At 37.5% G+C, this 23,446-nt stretch overlaps 1 protein-coding gene across 1 annotated transcript in view; it reads right to left on the reverse strand.

Annotated features, from left to right (window-relative positions):
- COL9A1 (collagen type IX alpha 1 chain) overlaps positions 1 to 22,346 on the reverse strand; it is a 92,460-nt gene extending 70,114 nt beyond the window's left edge. The window contains exons 1-6 of the mRNA XM_054698154.1: positions 22,197 to 22,346; positions 20,557 to 20,624; positions 19,979 to 20,052; positions 18,713 to 18,790; positions 18,441 to 18,573; positions 11,057 to 11,453 (exon numbers count right to left, since the gene is read on the reverse strand). Of these exons, the coding sequence (XP_054554129.1) occupies positions 11,057 to 11,453; positions 18,441 to 18,573; positions 18,713 to 18,790; positions 19,979 to 20,052; positions 20,557 to 20,624; positions 22,197 to 22,346 (900 nt within the window). The remainder of the gene's footprint in view (positions 1 to 11,056; positions 11,454 to 18,440; positions 18,574 to 18,712; positions 18,791 to 19,978; positions 20,053 to 20,556; positions 20,625 to 22,196) is intronic.
- Positions 22,347 to 23,446: the final 1,100 nt, after the last annotated feature.

Genomic DNA, 23,446 nt, shown 5'->3' on the forward strand with positions numbered 1-23,446 from the left:
ATAAATTGTGTGAAAATTGTGCTGATCTGTAGACTCTGGTGTCAATTATTCAATGGTAAACTGACATCCTATAAAAGAACTGCTTACCAAACCATACTTTGTTTTGCAGTTAAGGAAATAACTTTAATCAAACTGTTTGATTGTAGAGTTCTTGTTGGTTTAAGAAGGATTTTAATTTATTTTGTTCTAAATTGCAGTAGAAATTTTAAAAGGGAGATAGAAAAGGAATGAAACAGTTTTTCCTTAATGATACCAAATACATGACCATGTCTCAAACAACTCTTTGAAGTTCATACATGGGTAAGTGGAGCAGAGATGTTAAGCCATTTGTCATAGGTCACACAGTAAAGGGCAGAGCTAGCATTCCAGATGTGCCTAACTCTAAAATAAGGTCTTTTTACCACCCTAGGCAGGCTCCTCCCAAAACACACCCTGTTTGACACTTGAATGGGAGTATCTATACTTCCAAAATATAAATATTGATGTAAACCAACATTACCTCAAAAAAAAAAAAATACATCCTATTTGCAGATCATGAATGTCTATGCTTTTTCAGCATCTGCTAGAAAACATCAGAACTAGACTAGGAAACTTTTGTAAGAATTTAAACCGTTCCCTATTTTCATGCTTGTTACAGAAATATATCCAGAAGCAAAATTACTAATATTCCTCCAAAATCTGATAGCTATTTCAATATGCAGTTTTATATTTATGTGCATAGTAAAATATCAGATGGAAAGAGAATTATAATTCTTTTTTCTCAATAAACAGATAAAAATTTTATCAGAATAGGAAAAGATGTCTCTGTCCTCTGAAACAATGAAAATAAAAGGGAACACTCATATAATTTTGTTCACTGAGTCCTTTGTGAGTTGATAACTCAAAGTGGACATGCATTGTATGTGTCTGATATTTTTTTTTAAAGATTTATTTATTGGGCCTCCCCTGGTGGCACTGGCAGTTGAGCGCAGCGCTATGAAGCTGTCTGTAGCCTCTGCAGTGCCGGTTCAATCCCAGCCAGCAGGCGAGTGTCCCACATGGCGTGGCAGACCTCTCTTGTCTCACCTGCTGCTCCCCTTAGCAGTGTGTTTCTTCAGTCTGCCTGTTCTGTTCCCTGCTCTGTCTCTGGTGAATCCTCTCACCCTCCTGCGCATCTGGCCTGTAACCTTGTTCTTGTATAAATAAATAAATAAATCTTTTAAAAAAAAAGATTGATTTATTTATGCATACAAGAGCTGGGTTACAGGCCAGAGGTGTGGGGGTTGAGAGGATTCACCAGAGACAGAATGGGGAGCAGACCAGGCAGATTGTCTGAAATACGCTGCTGAGGGGAGCACCGAGCAAGGCAGGAGAGGTCTGCTGCACCATGTGGGTAGCTCCAGGGCTGGGGATTGAACTCGTGTTGCAGCGGCTGTAGACAGCTTCATAGGTTGTGTCTTAACCCCTTGTGCCACCAGGGAGGCTGTGTCTGATATTTTGATTCTCAAAAATAATTCAAACCTAATCACCATGAGAAATTTTATAGGGCTAGCCAGGAAACCTATATCATTTGTGTAGATAGTTCATTAAAGTTACTTATTGCAAATGCAAAGTAATTCATTAAGCTCTTTTTTTTTTTCAAAAATGTAATTCTTTCTGGATAACTTGGTACACCCGTTTATATATGCAGGATGCATTTGTGGCACAGGATAATGGGGGAGTGAAATGTGATTCATCTGTGAATATAGGCTGGGTTGTTCAGACGTTCACATAGATCAGAGGTTTCTGAACACATCTGTGCATCCACATAAACACCACCTACACACTAATAATCATCTATACAACCATTTGGCAAGAAATATGAATTCCAATTTGCATGTTAATTATTTTGAAGCAAGATTGGCAGACTTCCTTAGTAAAAGTCACTTTCATTATACATCTAAAATGCTGATTTTCACACGTTCCTCATTTTCATACCTGGAATTATCCTCCTCTTTGAATACCCAGTGATAAAATGTATGTGGCAAATATTTCCCTCTAGTCCTTCAGTGAGTAAGTATTTTTAAAGCCTCAATGTGAGCCAAGTACTAAAGGAACATTCTAAGGAAACCAGATATGAGTTTATGTTTTGTAAGACTTGAGAAAAATACAGGAGCCAAGTAAAAAAATTTTTAAATGTTAATCTATTAAACTGAATATGAAATGCCCTAGCACAATCTATTCTTCTCAATATAAAATAGACCTTCATTGTCTCAAGGAAAACTTGTTTTGCGTGAGTACAGTACATCTGCCAAAATTTGGCATTATCCAATTCTTTTTTCTAGAGCACTGAGCTAGAGTAGTATTTAGCTCACAATATATTAAAACAAGGAATTTAGCCCCAACTCTAGACTTAATAGGGCTAATGATATTTACTTATTTTGCTAAGGTGTTGAGAAAAAAATAACATATTTAAGTCCCTCATAAGAATAGAACAAAAACTAGTAGCAAACAACTATTTTTCCCTACTAAGAGAGAATTCTAATGAAAAACTGTAGAACCTGGCTCAGTATGAATGAGAATGGCACGGGCTTCATTTTCACAAACTAAATTATGATTTTATTTTACAAGTAAAAAAATGTCTAAAAGCTAGTTCATCAGAGATAAACGTTTCAGCAGGAGAGATGGCAATAAAGATTTAAAGAAATACTTGAATTCACAGATCTTATGCTTCTTTACTTTATGATGAAATGTTGGTTCCTACCATCATAAGGGACCTCCTATAGATGAATTTTCCTGATTGCTGAGTATCCTCAAAGTCAGAAATTTCTCTAATTCTATACAAACTAGGCAATGTATTTCTAGGCATAGTGCTTGGAATGGAGCTCATTCAGCCTGAGTAGGTGACACACATCAAATCATACCAAAAACAGAGGTAAAATTTTTAAAAGGGAAGAGCAGGAGACTTGGAATCTGAAGACCTTTCATATAGTCATTTGCTCATTTTTTTAAATTCAGCATTTTTTTAAAAGACTTATTTATTTATTTATACAAGCACTAGGTACAGTCAGAAGCGCGGGAGGGTGAGAGAATTCACCAGAGCCAGAGCGGGGAGCAGAGCAGGCAGAAGGACCGAAGTACACTGCTGAGGGGCGCAGCGGGCGGCAGGAGAGGTCTGCGCGCCATGTGGGACACTCCTCCCGTGGCCGGGGAGCAGCCAGGGATCAAACCGGTGCTGCAGAGTCTGCAGGCAGCTTCGCAACCCAGCGCTCAACCGCTGCGCCACCGGGGAGGCCCATAATTCAGCATATCTTTATATAACATTCATGTGCCTTAAGGTAGGTACCATGGAAGACACAAAAATGTCTAGTATAAGAAAGAGTACCTGAGCTAAAAAAAAAAAAATGTTTCTGACAATAAATACTATAGCAGTTGCAATGAGAAAGACATATTCTTGGCTAAGGTCATTAACTCGGGGATCATATACCATGTAACATGTGAATGGGGTCTTGAAGAACAACTGAGATTTTCATAAGTAAAAAAAAGATGGTAATGTTTTGAGTTCTGACAAGAGGAAATAACAAGTCACCAGTGTGGGAAATGATGTATGGAGAAGAGATCAGGTTTGCTGTGGCAAGGAATGGACATCAGATGTACCCCTGTTTCTTGAATTTTAAGCTAAGGAATTGGAATATTATGGATTAGATAATTACTGAATTGTCATCAAAAATTTTTCTTCATCAGGGACAGGGATGAGGACCCCAATACAAAAGGACGTCTCAGGGAGGTGGCACAAGGCTTCATTTTTACAAATGAATGTAGTACTAAATGCCTGCTCCTTTTTATATAGTACTAAATGCCTGCTCCTTTGAGGCATAAGGAGATACTATAATAAAAGATCAAGAAGTGTTAGACTTGTAATTATAGTTAAATCATCCTAAATTATCTGCTAAAAAAAAATATCCTCCTCCATACCCCTCTTTACTGTCATCCTGTTTTCTGTTATGCACACCAAACTCAAAAAAGCTGTCTATTTTCCTCTCCCTTCCATTCTCTATTGAACCCTTCCCAACTGGGCTTTCATTCCCAAGCTTCTAAGGGTCTTCTCTCAAGATCACCCATATTGGTTTCATAATCCAGTGGTTAGTTCTTGGTTTTCTTATTTGACCTAGTGACAACATTGGAGTGAGTTGGCCATCTTGTCTTCCTTCAAATACAGTTTCCCTTGACTGTCAGGCTGCCAGTCTCCTGGTTCTCACCTAGATTACAGTTGCTCTTCTTAGTCCCTTTGGCTCTGTCTTACCTCGGAAACCTCTAAGTGTTGGTTGTTTCAAGGCTCAGTTCTAAGACTACTCTATTATACTCACTTCTCAGTGACCTCATTTTGTATCATGGTTTTAAATATCATATATATGTTGACAATGCTGAAAGTTCTATCCCCAAATGGACCAAGAATTTAACTCCATAACATATCTAATTCTCTGTTCAGTATCTTCACTTTGACCATGATTAGTGATCAAATCTCTGACAAAATTCAGGTGTTCTTAACCAACTCCTGATACTCTTGCTGATACCTGCTCTTCCCACGGTCCTTCCCATCTCTATAAATGACATCTCTATTTCCAACTACTCCCACCATATATTTAGGTGTCAAATTTGATTCTCCTCTCTCTATTATACTTCAAAGCCTATTTGCTTTATCCTCAAAATATATCAGGATCTGAACGCTTTGCACCACTGCCACCCTGTTTCAAACCAAAGCCATCCCTGAAGGAAGTATTGCAGTAGCTTCCTAAGATGCCTTCTTAAGATGCCCCTAAGTGCCCTGCCCTTTTCTCCCCCTACAGTGTATTGTCACAATAGCAGCCAAAGGGAAGCTTTTAAAAATGAGATATACAAATAAATCTTAAAAAAAAAAAATGAGAACACATTACCATTTGACAGATTCCCACCTGGTAACATGATAACACAGTGCCCCACCCTCACTACTTCATGTTGCATCTCTTGTCTCCTTGCCTACTTCTCTGCCTCACTGCAGCCACTTGGGTCTCCATGCTCTCCTCAAATAGAACAGATGACAGCACCACCAGCCAACACAGTTCTCTGAACTCAATATTCTCTCTTCTCAAAATCCTACTTTCCTAGATATCCAGATGCCAGTTCCCTCCAGTTTTCTGCTAGCTGATTTTATTCTCAAGGAGGCCCTCTCCCCAGGCACTCTTGCTTCATTTTTCTTCATTCATTTCTTGCTTCATTTTTCTTCACTATCTTTATGACCACTTGGAATACTATACATGTGCTCATTTATTTACTTGTGTTTGTCTCCTGTTTCCAGAATGAATATAAGCTGCACTGGAGCTTTAACTGGATCAATGACTTAGCAGATGTTTAAAATATAATTGTTGGATATTAGTGAATTATTATGTGGACATAAAAAAGAAATATAGTGAAGCAAGAATGAATAGCATTTGCTTTCTTCTTTGATAATGACTTTTTTGATTAAAGCCCTTGTCTGGGATTTCATTTCTTCTCAGGTAAACTGAAAGGTTTGAACTATATACACTCAGTTTCCTCCAGCTTTGAAAGCCCATGGTTATACTGACACTAAGCCAAAGAAACTAAACATACAGAGATTAACATGAAGAGATTAATCTCTTGCTTTGTAGCCATCCAGTGTGCATAACAAAAATTTCTTTATTAGCTTAGCCCATATACATTTTCATAGATATAGAAAAACTAATAGCACTGGTTTTTCTTTGTTGCAAGAGTTTGGGCATAGCTGAGGCCAATAAAAATGTAGTTCTTCAATTTTTTATTAAAATCAAGTTTTACCATCATTTAGTTTTTGTTCTAGTTATCCATAGTCCCTTCCCCATAGTAAAACCATAGTCATGGTTTTACCTATGTTACGTGCTCTTCTGCGTGTTTGCTTTTTATTGCCACCTAGTGCAAAAACCCATGATAATAAAGTCTGTAATGTGGCAGGTTGGGTTTTATCACCAAAAATTTTTTCTGGCTGTTCAAAAACATTCCAATCAAATCACACCAAGGTATAGCAAACAGTATTTCCTACACAGATATATAGATAACATTACTATTTCCTTTTTGTTTACTTAATACCCCCAAGTGAAAGAGTATTTATAAAAATACTTGTCAAAATAATTTAATAAGCAAACAATACTTTAAATATTATGCAATGTAGATATCATATATTTCTTAAATCACTAAAATTATAACTTTCCCACAATATTTCTCAAGTACCAAAAATAGGATTAATCACAACCTCATAATTGATTTTTCCCATGTTATCACTCACTAAACTCTCATTGTTTTTACATTTGAAGGTTTAGTATGACTTAATTCTATAGAAAAGAGAAATGGACAGATAACATCATCAACAATTTTGCTGTTCTGTTCTATTTGCTCTCACATTTTCTCTGAATTTAGCAAAAATAGCAGAGCACCATATTTGAAATATACTTTTAAGAACATTGTGTCTGGGGCCTACCCTGGTGGCACAGGCGGTTGAGCACAGCGCTGTGAAGTTGCCCGCAGCCTCTGCAACACCGGTTGGATCCCGGCCAGCCGGAGAGGGTCCTACATGGTGCGGCAGACCTCTCCTGTCTCACCTGCTGCTCCCCTCAGCAGTGTATTTCGTCAGTCTGCCTGTTCTGTTCCCTGCTCTGTCTCTAGTGAATCCTCTCACCCTCCTGCAAATCTGGCCTGTACCCCAGTTCTTGTATAAATAAATAAATAAATAAATCTTTAAAAAAAAAAAGAACATTGTATCTGTCTGATTAATCATCTTACACATTCCTTTATTTGGGATATGCATATATAAAAAGAAAAAGCATTTGATTCACATATTTGTAAAGCTATATAAAGTTTTATCTTTCCGCAAACAAGACTAAGCCCCTGGTGTGCATCCCTGAAAAGGAAAAAGGCTAACTCAGTTTTCTAATAGAGCTGTACCAAATAACTCTCCCAGGCAATCATGCTGACAACAAACAATAAAGAACCTGTCATAAAATAACATGTTTTTATGGTATGCTGCCAGGAAACAAAGCTTTGCAGTGGGATAAATAGCACTGTCCTAAAATATGAGCACAAAAGAGAATAGGAAATATGGGATTTATTGCTTTAAAATCAAACTAACAATGTATTATAGCAGCATATTGGGAAAAAATATAAAATACTCTGAGCCCACTAAATAACCATGAATGATGAGAAGGTGTTTGAGTTGAAGATCATGCGAGCAGCTCTATAGCAAGCCTTATGAAAACCTCTTGAAATTGGTTTCTTTTTCCAATTTAAAAAAGGGAAAGAGACGAAAGATTGCATAGATAGGTGAGTCACAAACAAGTACAATGTAAGTGAATCTTTTAGCATCACTGTTCCATCAAGTGTTATTTTCTACTGCATTTTTTTTATTATGCAATTCCTAGGGCTACCTTTTGACATTGTTAATGTCTTTAGAAGGGATCTTTGCTTTTGATTTATTCACCAAAGAAGAGCAAATGATGATTATAGGGAAAAAGTATTCAATTTGTGTAAAATGTCACACATTAGAATGAATCAAATTTCAATAAGAAAAACATACTGTTTTCAGGCTATTGGAACATTTCATTTTAATTTAAAATTTCTCACAGTAATATTAAACATCTGCTGCCTCAAACTGAGAGAAGTGTGCCCTTTCAGGGTCTTCTTTCTCCCAGAATATGTGGTGGCCACCATCATCTCCCTCCGAGACTTCTAGGAATGGGTTGTCATTGCTGGTCTGCAATAATCACCAGCAACTTCAGGTTTTAGTCAACTTGACAAGATGATAGGCCATAAAATAGAAACTTGGGTTTGTCTGGGGGGGTTGTCTATGAGTATTTGATTATTCTTTAGTCTATAAAAGTGAGGGGCAATGTGAGAAGACAAATAAATCTTGAAAAGGGGAGAATTGATAAATGCGGGAATTCTCAGATGAGAGCCTCTATGCCTAAAGCCCTGGACCTTAACTTTTCCTGCATAATGATTCACCCCAGGATTCCTCTCAGACTTCATTTCCTTTGGAAATTAGCCTTGAACTCTACTCTTGTGCCTCCCTCCCCTAACCTACAGAGCTTTTTCCCTGTGATTCCATTCATCTTCTTGGTCCTTACCTGTGACATTGTCATTCTTATTTATCTCAACCCCTCACTCTCAAGAGACTAAAGAAGACAAGATCTGTGGTTTATTTAACTCTGTATACTCAGTATACAAGTACACAATGAAAGTTTAGTAAATAAATAGATAGGTAGAATCAATGCCCTCAGACATGCTTTGTACTGTATAGTTTCCTTCTTTAAAAAATAAAATTTGTTTGTCCTGCAAAGAAAATTCTAAAAAATCCATACAAACCACAAAAGTCTTTAAAAATAGAATGAAGGGGCCTCTTTGGTGGCACAGGGGTTAAAGACACAGCGCTATCAAGCTGTTGCCAGCCACTTCAATATGAGTGAGATCCCCAGTCAGGGAGCTGACCCACATGGTGCAGCAGACCTCTGTCTCACCCCTGCTCCCCTCAGCAGTATATTCAGTAGATCCGTCTGTTCTGCAACCCACTCTGTCTCTGGTGAATCCTCTCACCCCCCACACCTCTGGCCTACAACCCAGTTCTTTTATGCATAAATAAATAAATCTTTAAAAAAAACTAGAATAAGATGCTTTATAAGGAACAACATGTGGTTGTATGTGCTGCATTTTTCTCAAAGGAAAACTAGTTAACACAGCAGAAACTAAGGTACAAAAGATTAGAGATTTTATTCCTAACACTGTTTCCTACAAACCAAAAAGTTCACTTCAACTGAGAAATGAAGATAATCCTATCTGAGCTTGCTATCTTAAAAACTATTTCAAGGATCAAATAAGTTAATGGGAATGAAAGCTTTTCGGAAACTTTAAATTGTCATATAAATGGTATCAAGAATCTACAAAAGCATAAATGAACTTTTCTGCTTTTTCCTCATAAACAGGGTGGAAATTGAGGAATACATTTCAGTAACAAGTTTGACAGTATCATTGTCAGTTCATGGATATAAGTAGGACTTCCTTGGCCTGTGACCTTGATCTACTTTACTTGTCTCTGTCACCACAATATCATCAAACATGGAATTTTAATGAAGCTTCAGGTTCAAGGTTTTTTTTTTTAATATTTCCTTGTTGGGGGAGTCAGAATTCAGTATGAAGGAAAAAGAAAAGTGTTCATGACTGTTTCAAATACTTTTAAGTTAGCTACAGTGTACTAACTTTGAAATGCTCCTTCACAGAGGGAAGCAAAATGTACCTCGGATTACAGTTGTACACACAGCAGAAGATAACAATCCTAGCTGTCTCCTCTGTGATGTGCTACTACACTAGGTGGAAACCTATAACATTCACAATCACCTATATTGACCAGATTATAATAGAATGCAGTAAAGTTGAGACAAGTCTACGAATTTGGCAATCAGACCATTTAGGAGCATCCCATCCAGAACTCAGAATTATAATGAAATAGTTTCAAGTCTAATGACTCTATAAATCAGTTTTATAAGGACTTGATTATATTCATCAGAGTGGGGAGGTGCCCTAAAGACTCCCCCCTCTTACCCAGGCTCCAGAAATGACACCAATATTGGAGAAGTTCAGGGCTGTCTGAATACCACTCCAATGCCATCACAAAGATCTTGCTGCACAAAATTTCAAGATGGCACAACAGCAGTCCCATTGGCTTTCCAACCCAGGCACTTGAGGTGTGATAACTCATTAGTTGAAGAAATACTTTCTCAAGTGTCTACAAGCCAGAGCAGCAATGTGGCAATTACAAATTGCTTCCCGTCCATCACAGAATATAGAAATTTCACACTACCCTTCACACTAATCACAATTCTTCCCTTGAAAATAAGTTATTTGAACAATTCCATTACTGAGATGCCTGACAACCTTTTTCTTGCCTTTGGAGAAGTGCACAGAAACAATTCAAAATCATTGTATCCCCCTGCTACACTTCGTGATATGAGTTTTGTGACTAGAATTTAACAACTGTATGTGAGAGAGGGAGCTATGTTGGCATCAATAGTTTATTTATTGAGCCCTGAGTTTTTAAGTTCCCTCAAAGGAACACTTGTCCTCCAAGATACACTTTTTAAATTCCTGTCATAATGTTATAAAATATATTTTTAAAAGATTGTACAATAAAGTTTAACAATTCAAATGAGATAACTCTTCGGTATTAGTTGGAACAATTATTGTGTAATTATATAATTCCTTGTTTCTTGTATTTCTACTGAAATCTCATGAATAGAATTCAAAAATCCTTTACTTTTGTATGTCACGCAAGCCCTACTTCTAAAAAATTAAATGTGTCATCTGTATAATGTTCATTCTTGTTTATTAAATACCATGTAGCTTCCTAACCTTATCTCTTAGTACTCTGCAATTAATATCCCTCGCCACCCTCACACACACACACACACACACACACAAACACACACACTCACACACAATTTTCACATATACATTTCATCCAAACCAATAGGTTTCCAGACCATTGAATGTAGCCTGTTTATTCTCTGTTTCTTTTTTCCTTAATGTTGTTTCTTTCAGTTAGAATATACTTTCTCTCTTCTTTCACCAATTCAAATCCTTTCATTTCATTGCTGACATATGTTGTTTCCAAGAAGCATGGAATTCTTAACTAATTGAACTCTCCACTCATCTTAACCTTGCTTTGTTCTTTTTAGTTATTTATACACAATATATATCATACCAGTATGGGTTTCTTTTAAGTTGCCTCAGAAGAATTCTGGGTGCCCATGTGGGCACATAGCATTTTCCAAGTAGACTTTAAGTTCTTCAAGACCAGATACCATCTATTCAATTTCCTCAGATTCTCCATTCCATTTGGTATGCACAAAATAGACATTGAACAATTTTTAAATAATTATTTGAATGATTTTTTAAAATGAATAATTGTTCGTTGTTTAGGGCATTCATATTATTGAGGGTATGATTATTGAAGATAATATAAGGTAATTTTTAGCAATCTGGTTTTGCCTTAATCTACCACAGTATATTGTTTCATACTTACCGGAACAGAAACTTGAGGATTTTCCACAAGTTTTCCCAGCACAGCAAAGCCATTGACATTGATTTGGCCTCTTGGTTTTATAGGCAATGATTCGATCCTGATGCAATCAACAAAAAGAGTAGCACTACTCCTTTCTACGCCAATCATAATCTTATGCCACTGGGAATCAAACAAGGAGGGTAAATTCGAAAAGGCTGCGGTTTGGAGACTTCCATCCTGTCCCTTGTATGAAAATGCAACAGATTTTGTTTGACCATTTATCTTCACGCCAACTTGCTCCTTCCCTGAGGAATCCTGAATCTGCCAAATGCTCCAGTTCTTTTCAAGTGTGCTTCCAGTCATCCGAAAAGTAGTTAAAAAGGAGTATTCTTCAGGTAGTCCACTGGGATATAAATGCCTGAGTAAAATTTTTAAATAGTAAATATAAATTTGTTTTCTGTACCCATGTATATTACCATGTCCCTTTATTAAGCTGTTTTAGATTCTAGGCCTACAGAAAGGCTACAGTGTGAAAAACTATGTACTGTTTGTTCTTTCATGACTGTTCATAAAGACCTGCACAAACTCTTGATTATTCACATACATTAGTGCTCCATCTTAAATACACATTAATCTAAAAACCCGCCCTCATAGCTTAGGAAGGTCCCCAATGCCAGATATTCCAACAATATCACTATTTATGCTACCTAAAGAGCTACTGTTCGGTAATTTCACCTCAGCCAAAAAACACATTCTTGCAAAGTTCTTGGCAACATAAATGAAAGAAGAGATGATTTGGAATACAAATCAGCTCTGCCAGTTTATGAAACCATTTAATTAAGACAGCTATTAAATTTTTAATTTTAATGTAACATGTTAGGATTATTATTTCCATAATTGCTTGGGTATTCCCCTCCACAATTATATCCTAGACCCACAGAAGCATTTTGAGAATCAGTAACTGCAGACTTGGGAAGCTCTTTCATACTGAGGATTTTTGTCTTTTCTAAGGAGTTCAAAGTGTGATGATAAATTACAGCTGGTAGCTTGCCTAGGATGTGTGACAAGGGAAAGGTGACCTGTTTTTACTTCTCTTCTCCAACTCAGTTTTTCCAATTAGCCAACTAAGCCTGGATCATCGCTGCTTCCTTTAATACTTTAACTGGCAGCATATGATGTGGCCTTCCCAGAGGCATCTTCAGTCTTGGTGGAAACTGTGCTCTGGGCCTGTGCCAACTGCATGAATCTACTTCTGTTGAAGCCCACTAAAAGCTGAAGACCAAACTTGTTAAAAAGCTGAAGTTATTAAATATAAATATCATCTTTTTAAGGACTTGAAGATTATTTCCTTGTATCTTTCTCTTCCTAAACACAGAAAAATTCCTATGTAAGAAATGCTGGAAAAAAATAATGCCAATTAATTGTGTTTGCTAAATAATAAGATCTGACATTTCTGAGAACAGTTATGGACAGACCCCCAGGCCCTAAACAAACTTCTTGCAGGTCAAACTCTTCTTATATAGTCTCCTTCTTGTGAAGAGTCAAGACAGAAAGACAGAGCCTCTGTGGTGGCTCAGGGGTTAATGTCAGCACTATCAAGCTATAGGCAGCCACTGCAGCATGAGTTGATCCCCAACTAGGGAGGTGACCCACATGGCACAGCAGATGTCTCCTGTCTGGCCTGCTGCTCCCCTCGGCAGTGTATTTCAGTCAGTATGCCTGTTCTGCTCCCCACTCTGGTGAATCCTCTCACCCCCATACCTCTGACCTATACTCCAGTTTTTGTATGCATAAATAAAAATAAATCTTTTTATAAAAAAAGAAAATAAATGAAGAAATAAGTTGATGCAAATTAATTTGTTACAAACCAAAATGAATACTATGCGAATTTACTGTAATGGCATATGTGTTGTTGACAATAACAGGAAAATATATTGTTGGGATTAAGAATTTCAATACCAAAAAATGGCTCAGTTCCAAGAGTATTTAATAATAAGCAAAACCACTCAACTTAGTAAGATTTTCTACCTTTATTTTGGTGTCAACTATAAAGCATTTTCAACCCTTTTAATAGCATAAAAACAAATATATAACTCCCGACTGCAGGTATTTTTGCAAATCTTCAATAAAATGAATCGACTATGTCAACAAATTTCATTGCTTTGTTAGTTTTATAAAAATAGCAAAAATATAACACTTTTCATATGAGTGCACTTTTGTCATCGAAGTACTTCTCGAGCCATTACTTTCCTTTATGACTAAGGTTTTTATTTATAAAACTAGGTGAGTTGGGCCTCCCTGTTGGCGCAAACAATTAAGACGCAACCTATGAAGCTAACCTCAGCCTCTGCAGCACGAGTTTGATCCCCAGCCAGGGAGCAACCCATATGGTGCAGCAGACCTCTCCTGACTCTCCCACTGCTCCCCTCAGCAGTGTACCTCGGTCAATCTGCCTGTTCTGTTCCCCACTCTGTCTCTGGTGAATACTCTCACCCCCCAACACCTCTGGCCTGTACCCCAGCTCTTGTATGCATAAATAAATCTTAAGAAAAACTAAGTGACTCTCCTGTCAGTACATGCTTCTAAATGATTACTAGAATGTGCATTATTCTTACTGAAAAGCTTTCAGTTTTCTAAACATCATTTATTCTACTAAGTGTATAGGAGATTTTAACATGTACACTTAAAAAGATTCAGTTTAGAGGAAAAAATGTATACAAGAACTATTTTCCCTGACTGGAAAGGTCTGCCACATCTGTTTCAATATTTGGTTTAAATATAGATTCCATTTGTCGTATTTCCTTTGACTTTAGATTTTTCATTGTGTACCTATTTCAGAATAATCTCTAGGGAAGAAACTAAGGTTCACTAGTGACAGTATATTAACACTACATAACTACAAAGTTTTAGGGACGTTTGCACATCTCATGTAACTGACCTTAATTAATTTGGAGCTGGGGGATAAGTTTTTAAAGTTTTATTCACTTATCAAGGAAACGCATATCAAAACCACAATCAGATACAACCTCTAACTCATGAGAATGCCCATATGTGTACACAAAAAAGCACATGCCCAAAAAAGCATACACAAGTGTTGGCAAGGATATGGAGAAAAAGGATCCCTTTTATACTGTTGATGGGAATGTGGACTAGTTGAGCCACTCTGGAAAACAGTAGAGGTTTCTTAAAATATTAAAACTAGATCTCCTATATGATCCAGCAATTCTACTGCTAGATGTCTATCTGAAGAATGCAAACACACTAATTTGAAGGTATACGTAACTTGACAATAGCCAAGATATGGAAATAGCCTAAGTGTCCAACAACAGATGAATAGATTTGGAAGATGTGGTATGTGTGTGTGTGTGTGTGTGTATATATATATATATATATATATATATATATATATATATATATATACCACATATATATATACCATATATATATATATATATATATATATCCCTAAGATGTAAGAGCGAGAGAGAGAGAGAGAAACCTTGCCATTTGTGAACACATGGATAGAAAAGGAGTGGCTTGTGCTAAACAAAATAAGTCAGAAGGAGAAATACAAATATCAATGATTTCACTTATGTAGAATATAAACAAAACAAAGAAACAGACAAAATTAAAACAAACCCTAGAAATCTGATGATAGAATTGAATCAAGCAGAGGGGTAAATAGGAGTGGGAAGCAGGGTAGAGAGGGGGCCTAAAAGACTATGGTGGAGGATTATGGGTGCTCTGGTGGTGGGTGTGCTGTGGTACCATATATCTGAAGAGGTGTAAACCTATACTTCTGACTCATACAGTGTCATAAGCAATGTTACCTCTGTGAGAATAATACAATTTTTTTAAGGGTGAATCAGAGACATGGAAAATGGCTTTAAAGGACTCTTGCATGAGAAAGGCAAGATGCAGAAAAATAAATATGATGATTTCCTCATATAAAATATGTACAAACTCATGTCAAAAAAGCTTTATTCAATGGGAAATTGATAAGTATCTATTTAAACTAAAAATAAGTTCTTTTGAGAGTTCTTTTAAATTATGGATCCAGATTTGCCCAGATGCTTAAAAACTATTTCTCTTTTTTTGTCTAAATGTTGTGGGAGTATGAGGTTTTCATAGAAGGAAGAGAAATCCTAATGCTTTGTCTCCTTAATGTATTATTTTTCTACACTTAAGAAGAACAGATCTATGCATTTGCCTCTAATTGTCCTGAGCAGAGCTATAGCTATAGAATGTCATCAGTCCCTAGAAAAAAATAAATTCATTTTGTTTTCATTTGTGTCTCTAATCTTTCCTGCCAAGTGAATAGAGAGATTATGTTGAAGCTAAGATAGGACATAATGTCCCATTTACCTCTGACTTGGTTATGTAATGCCAAAAACTGTTTTAAAATGGGTTTATGGGCATGTTGGTAACCAAGGGTATTTATCTGTCTCTTTCTCCATATATATGAAGATTATATGTGTGTATTCAAATGTAATAAAGATAATCATGTTATTAATCTTTCAAACTGGCTGATATGTATGTCATACAGTAAAAGGAGAAAATCTTCTTTCAGTGCTAAAATTAATAAAATAGATATGTATCTGAATATTCCTAAGACCATTTAAAAGTCTTCACAAGTCCAATTTATAGAACAGCCAGTCCGTTTGTCTTTTTTGAACACCTGAATTCCATTCTTGCAAATATGCTATGTGCAGCAATAAGTAAACTTGACAGCATACATAATTTAAAGGAAGCTGTATCTATAAATGATTTATTTCATTATATTACAATCTGCACAGAATACCTGAAAAAGGAGACCCATAAGGATTTGAATAAAAGATAAGAAGTCTTTGGACCTTGAAACATTTGTTTATGACCTTAACCCACAGAAAAATTAAGGATTATATGAAAGTAAACACAGCATGTTTGTAAGTACGAGTCGGGAATATCAAACTAGTGTATGTAAAATAGTTCTTACTCTTAAGAAGCAGCAAAAAATAGTCCCATAATCTTCAAAAAATAAATATAGAAGGATAAATTTTGACTCTATCATATTAGCTCCATATGCCATAATCGCCTTTTCTTTCCATGAAGAACCTATTAATAGTTTCTTTTCTCTCCCTTGGCGCTTATATTCTCTAGCACATAAATCCCTTTAAAATAAAGACAGTCTGCTCCCTGTATGATCTGAAAGAAATACCAACCCCAGCCTTTCTTGCCACCTGGCTTTTGAATGAATAGGATTTGGAAGGTAGCTTGGAAAAAAAAAAAAATCCACTAAGAAGAAAAGACTGCAGTCTGCATACAGCCTCTCATTCTAGAGTTCTCCACTACTTACCCTAAGCAATGCACTGTGCACCAGGCTCTATTCAAGCCCTCTCCATTTAGTCCTCATGATAACACTATAAGATAGTTGCAATTATTCCTAATTTGACCTGAGAGCACTGAAGAAAAGACAGCTTGAGTATCTTTCCCAAGAATAAACTCTATTACCTATTTTGGAGTCTGTCAATCCCTGTTCTTCACCTCTCTTCTTTTTTTTTTCTTTTTTAAAGATTTATTTATTTGTTTATACAAGAACCGGTACAGGCAGAATTGCGGGAGGGTGAAAGGATTCACCAGAGACAGAATAGGGAACAGAACAGGCAGACTGACGAAATACACTGCTGAGGGGAGCAGCGGACGGCAGGAGAGGTCTGCTGCTCCTTGTGGGACCCTCACTGGCTGCTGGAATCGCATCAGTGCTACAGAGGCTGCGGACAGCTTCATAGCACTGCGCTCAACTGCCTGCACCACCAGGGGAGGCCCTCCACCTCTCTTCTATTTCTTTTTCTACTGCCTTCTACTTCTTTCTTCCTTATTTTCTCATCTACTAGTAAACAAGAGTTTTTAGTTTTTGTGGAAACTGAATCACAAAGATAGAGAATATGGGACAGATTGTAGCCTATGAAAAGTATTTAGTGGCAGCTCTCATCACTTGGAAGAAAACAAAAATGAGAAGGATGTGGAGGGGTTAATTGGCCTCAAGTTCATTAAGCTCTCAATTTAAGAGCTAATAACGATCCAGATTGTACCTTAAAATATAGAAGAGAAAATTAGGTTGGCATGGGAGGGAGAGGGGTTTTTATATCATGTTTAATTGTTTTATCAAAGAAATAAAATAAAATCAACAACTTTATCCATAAAATAAAGCCAACAACTGTTTTTGGGCTTTTAATCTTTTCAAACGTGATTGGTTTTCCAGTGTCACTTGGGAATGGGGGTTAGAAGCACAACCTCTGCAGCCATTCTGGCAAGGTTTCAGTCCTCCCAGTGCCTCACAAATCTGTGACCTTATGCAAATAATTTTAAATTTCTGTTCTCACTTTCCCCCTCCATAAAATATGAAGAATAATGTCCGCACCCCAGCATTGTGATGAGGATGAGATGTTATGTTAATTAGCAAATTTATGAAGAGCTTATATAGCATACTCCATTTTGGAGTATTGTCTATAAAATATAGTATGTCTGTATTGTATGCTCAAAATAAGAACTTATATCCACATTATGGTATTATATAAGAATATTCCAACTAACCAGAATTTTCATAATTTTGTAACATTTAGTTTCCATAAAATTATTTTACTATTCTAATTAATCACTTCTACACCTTAATATTTATCAGAGATCTCATTTTCTTGTTCATGTACTAACAGAATCTTTATTTTTCAAAGTGCATTAAAATATATAATAATCACATGTAATATATTTTAAGTGATGTAAAAACAAAACCCTAACACTCACTCAAACCATAGTATGATACAACATTTACATATGCACTAAGGCCTCTTTATGTATAAAAAATTAAAAGATAAAAGACTTAGCTTTCAGAAATGAGATAACTAAATTTGAGGGGTTTTTTTTTAAATATACATCATGACTACGGTTTCTGTTATCATTATTCTAATTTTACTTTTGTTCAGTTCCTGGCAGGAGCCAAGCACTAGGTGTGTGCTTCTATTTCAGCACCAGGATGCCTGAACAGCACCATTGTGAGTCCACTAACCACAGGTGGTGGTTCCTAGTTAAATTTATGCTTAACCTCTGGCACTTTTCACAGAGGGTCCTTTCAGTCAAAACCAGACAAATTATAGAAAAACAGAAAGCAAAGTAGAGCATATCCTGAATCAATGTATAATAGTCTCAGTGCTTCCACTCCCCACACAGAATGGAAAATAAATTGCATACTGAAAAAATGAAAAGCATTCATATATTCAGGCATTGAACTTAGTAAGTAAATAACTTCCTTATCTTTAAATAAATCATGATCCAAGAAACACTAAGAATAAGAAGATACTCTAATATTGCATAGCTTTACATTTGTTAAAATGCATTTGAAGCAGATAATTAGACAAAAATTTTTTACTACCTGGTTGGAATCCTGAAATCTACATTGTTTCCCAATTTGTAAGCCACTTGCAATGGAGTTGATCCTACTACTCTCTGGATTGCTCTTCTGGAAGCTGCCTTATCTATCTGGAACTGAGATATCAAGTCAAACCCTACAGAGAGGAAACACAAAATAAAAAAGTCCAATATGAGATTTATTTTATTATTTTCCCCAACCTTTCTAAAATAAAAGACTATATCAGATAGATTCACAGCAAACCTGAATTTTCAATATGAGACACTGCTACTTGCCTGGTAAATCATCTTGGCCAATCCTGACCTTTGGACAGAGTTCATTTCCATCATTAGAATTTGAATAGACAGGAAATCCTGAAAAAGAGATAGCATATTATCCAATCTCATTCCATATTGGATCATGGGGATATATATGCCAATAATAACAAGATATGAGTAACTATTTAAACTGCAGTATACATAACATGCTTATAAGTAGTGTATTTGCTTTAACTCTATGATTCCATGATCATAAGTGATTCATCTTCAATTCACCCTGGATAGGACAATGGACAAAACTGTGTCAATGACTTATGCTGGAAAAAATGTTTCTTTGGGGGAAGTTAGGAATTTTTCCTTTTGGAACCAGAGCTGCATGATGTTCTGAATGGCACAGCGTCAGAAGCCTGTTTGGAAAACTTCTGGTGGTTTGGGCTAGAAAATATTCCTTAAACACCACAAATTTTAGAATTCCTAAGAGAATCCAGAGCCAGGCTTGAGCCAGTTCAACAGGACTTTTGGAGACTGGAGTTCTTAGATAGATGACAGCAGGAAGGCGGCAGGGAAAGGTTGGAGGAATCTTTGGAATCACTAATCCTAAATAAAATATAGAGAATAAATTTAATTTCACATATTCATAACAAGTGTCCCAACTAGACAATTGTTCTTGTTTTAGAATGAGGAAGAATAATAATAGGAAGGAAAGAATAATGAGAAAGATTAACCCCTCAATTTGATAAGAATCCTAGAATGAAACTAGGTACTTCTTATACAAATGAGAGGTTGTAGGAAGGGAGTTTTTTCACTATCACGGAAGGTTTCTTGCAATTTTCCAACCCCAGTGCCAGCTGGGGCTCATCTGATGAGAATTCCTAGACTGAAAAACAAATATTTTCTAGTTACAAAGCCCTGGCTCAGCCACCCCAGTACATCAAACACACTCTAGTCCTATCCTAGCCCCAGATTACTGGTTTCCATCCATCCATCCATCCATCTTCCATCCACCCACCCATCCACCCATGGAACATTACAATCACCAGCTGAACTCGATAGGCACTGTGCTAGGCACTGAAGCACACAGATTGGCTTTCCTGGCAGCTATGATCACAGCCAGTACTTCTTTTTCATGCCCAGCATAGACATGGAACATCAGTTCTTAGAATAAACCCTTGCAGGGATCAGGATGGAAGAGTGAGGGTGTGAAGGACCATGTGTGCTTCACTCAGCCACAGCTAATGGTCTAGGGACAGTGATATTTCAAAATCCAGAAACTGTGGCCCTTACTCGGGAGACGCTTGACAGTCGCGGATGCCCAGGGTCCTAGGAAACTGCATACGAAGAAGAGTATTGGAATTTTCCTGAAGAAGAGATAAGACAAAAATTATTCTAACAGAAGTCCCTCTCCATGGAGACCACCTTAATATTTTAAAGCCTGGTAAACCTAATTAATGTACTTAATCTAATCTCATTTCCCATTTTGACTTTAAATCTTATTAAGAGATTCAGTGAATTCTCACGTTTTCAATTCCTAGTCTAAAAAAATCTTGTGATTGTTGTTTTTTCTAACTCATTTGTTGCCTATTTCATTTTTTCTTTATTTCCTTGTCTCTATTTCCTTTTATCTTAGCTGTTCTGCCGCTACATTTCAATGGCTGCCTCATTATTCCTTTTCTGTCTATCTCTTCTTTCACTCCTGTTTGCTCTTTTCTGGCTCACACTCTTGTCTCTCTCTTCTATTTTTCCCCACCCCCCTCACTTCCTCTCATCCTACCATCACTACAAAACACAGACCCTCGGTTCTGAGGGCCCCTGGTCCAGTCTCCCCACACACACACACACTATTTCCAGTGTCAAGATCTTACCAGTTCCTCATTTTCCCAATCGGTTTTCTTTTGTTGCCAACAGCCCTTGTGAAGAAGCGGTTGTAGGGGAGTCAATGCTCCCCTAACACCTCCTCACTATCCCCCCAGGACTGATGAGTTCAGGACCAGCCTTGGCTCCTCCTGCCCCTGTGAGGGCTAAAAGCAGAGGGAATGAACCAGAGGCATCCAGTAACATTTTAAACCAAAGGGAGGGAAGGGGAGGGCAGAGGCGGCCCTAGAAGCCCAGGCCTACCCAGGGTGTGTCCCCAAAGCTAACAAGCTTACACTGAAAGAGGGATTAGCAAGGGAAAGTTTGCTGAAAAGAAAAAAATAATCAGGCTGTGGAGAAATTCACCAGAAAAACCCAGGCAAGCTGCTATAGGAATACAGTAGAAGCATTTAGAACCACTATAGGAATACAGTGGAGACTTTTAGAACTGCTATAGGAATATAGTGGAAACTTTTAAGATGACTGAGGTTCCTGAAAACAGGGGTGGACTGGAAAGCACAGATGTGGGAACCCACTGGAGGTTTGGGGCCCTGCCAACTACATTTGAATTCCTGATTGTTCTGAAACTCACTAGCTTTATGTCCTTGGGCAAATTAGTTAATCTACCGGTAACTCAATTGCTTAATTACAAGACAGGTTGCAAATAATTACTTAAAACAATTATTTTAAGAATTAACAAGATAGTCAAGCAGAGAGCCTAATTCCTGGCTCAGAACAGTCATTATTCTCTACCATCATCTTTATTATAGCTAACACTTCACTATATGTCCCCCTCTGTTTAAAAAATGTATGAAACAGGGGCCTCCTTGGTGGCATAGGGGTTAAGTCTTGGCACTGTCAACACTGTGGCCAAGTTCCATCCCAGCCAGGGAGCTAACCCACATATGGTGAAACAGACCTCTCCTGTCTCACCCCACTGCTCCCCTCAGCAGTGTATTTCAGTAGATCTGCCTGTTCTTCACCCCACTCTGTCCCTGGTGAATCCTCTCCCTTCCCCACCCCCACACCTCAGCCTACACCCAAGTTCTTCTGTGCATAAATATAGATAGATAGATAGATAGATAGATAGATAGATAGATAGATAGATAGATAGATAGATAGATAGATAGATAAAATGTGTGAGGTTGTAAGAGGGAGAAGGCGGGACTGGGGCCAAAGGCTGATGCAGGTGATGCCTCCTAGAGGGTAGCACAGGTGAGGATGAATAACCCCAGGTGAAATACGAACAAAGTATTGGTGTGGGTGGAGACACTGACAGGAAATATAAAAGACTGCAGAAGCAGCCCCCAGGATTCAGCATCTTCAGGGATGATTCAGCGTTTTCAGATGATTGCTCTGAAACTCACTACTTTATGTCTTTGGGCAAATTAGTTAATCTATTTGTAACTCAGTTGCTTAATTACAGATAGATTGCAAGTAGATAGTTACAATTTTACTTTAGCAATTTTGAGGGTTGGCCATTTCTGTCCCCATCATGGGGATTTTCCAGAAGGCTGTTACAGGTCTCTGCAACCAATCTCAAAGAAAAGTTCAGAGACTTTGCAGGTAGCCTAGCGCCCGGAAACTGTTCCCAACTTTGCTGCTGTTAAAGCCCTGAGGGTAAGGCGTAGACCTGGAGCTGGGCACCCACCCTAGCTGTGAGCTTGGGCCTTTTGTCCCATTGTTCAGCTGCTGCAGCTGCTGTTTCCAGTGTTGTTTGTCTGATACTGTGCTGGCTCATCATGACAGTTCTGGTGAGCATCTCTTTTGTGTCTTCTGCTGTAGTTCTGGGTTGAATCATGGCCTATCGTGTGGCTGCCACTTGCTCCAGGCCCTCAGTGATGGGAAGAAGCCATCATAGACGCTTTTTGCTTAGCACTGAAAACACTGGAGACTGCTTCAGGTGAGGATAAAAGGCCGCTGGAGGCCTCAATGACTCTTTGTTTTGCCTTGTTTGTTAGACAAATCCTATTATTGTTGTTCCCTAAACCTGAGTAGTCTTGCAGGTTGCAATTGTGTGCGCAGGTGATGAACTCAGTGACCACTAAACTATTTGGGCAGAATATGTGGCCAGTTTTAGTGTCCCTTATTCTCTGGTATCAAAACCTCATGACATTTAATTCTTGCAACAATATATAATATTAAAATTACTCCTATGCTACAGATGAGAAAACTGAGGCACAGAAAATGAAGTAACTTGCAGGTTCTCCAACTTGTAAATTGTTTAATATATGTTGGCTTCTCTGCCTCCCACCTGGAAAGCCTGATAAATGTAACTCCAAACCCCCTAGTTCATATTTCTTCTAAAACCCAGTGATTACCAGAGTTGAGCAGAATATCCTTGGAAATAAACAGCATAGTATCTTCCAGAAACAAGTTGAGAGCAAGTTACACATTTTATCAGCACAGTGTCATGCATACAAATCCTCTGCAGAACCTGAGCAGAGAGAGAGAGAGAATAAAAGAGAGAGAGAGAGAGATCTCACAGTCCCCACTCCACCCACTGGGGATGGCCTGCTTCTTGCCCATCTGGGAAACATGAGTGTGCAGTCCAAAAGCAAGGACTTTCAGGGTCAGAAGATCTAATGATCTCAGTAAGGTAAGATGGCTAGCCTGGAAGTATTTTTGTTTCCTTGGAATTTCTTTAGTGCATAAATTAATTTAATTTTTTATTTAATTACAAGATAAATGGCACTGCTTTTTATTTTTTTGTTTCGTTTGTTTCTTTTCCTGAAAAAATCCTTTCCTTTTCTGTCTCCCTCAGTTTGCTGGAATTTACCCTGATGAGCTGTGAACCAGGTAAACTCTTACATCATTCTTTTTGTTCCTTTTCACTTTTTAGTTTTTTCCTGAAATTTCATTAATTTTCCAGCCATTTACATAATTATATATAATTTGGAA

The sequence above is a fragment of the Talpa occidentalis genome, unplaced genomic scaffold, assembly GCF_014898055.3.
Source record: "Talpa occidentalis isolate TD23 unplaced genomic scaffold, MPIMG_talOcc4v2.1 talOcc4.2, whole genome shotgun sequence".
Classification (NCBI taxonomy): Eukaryota; Metazoa; Chordata; class Mammalia; order Eulipotyphla; family Talpidae; genus Talpa; species Talpa occidentalis.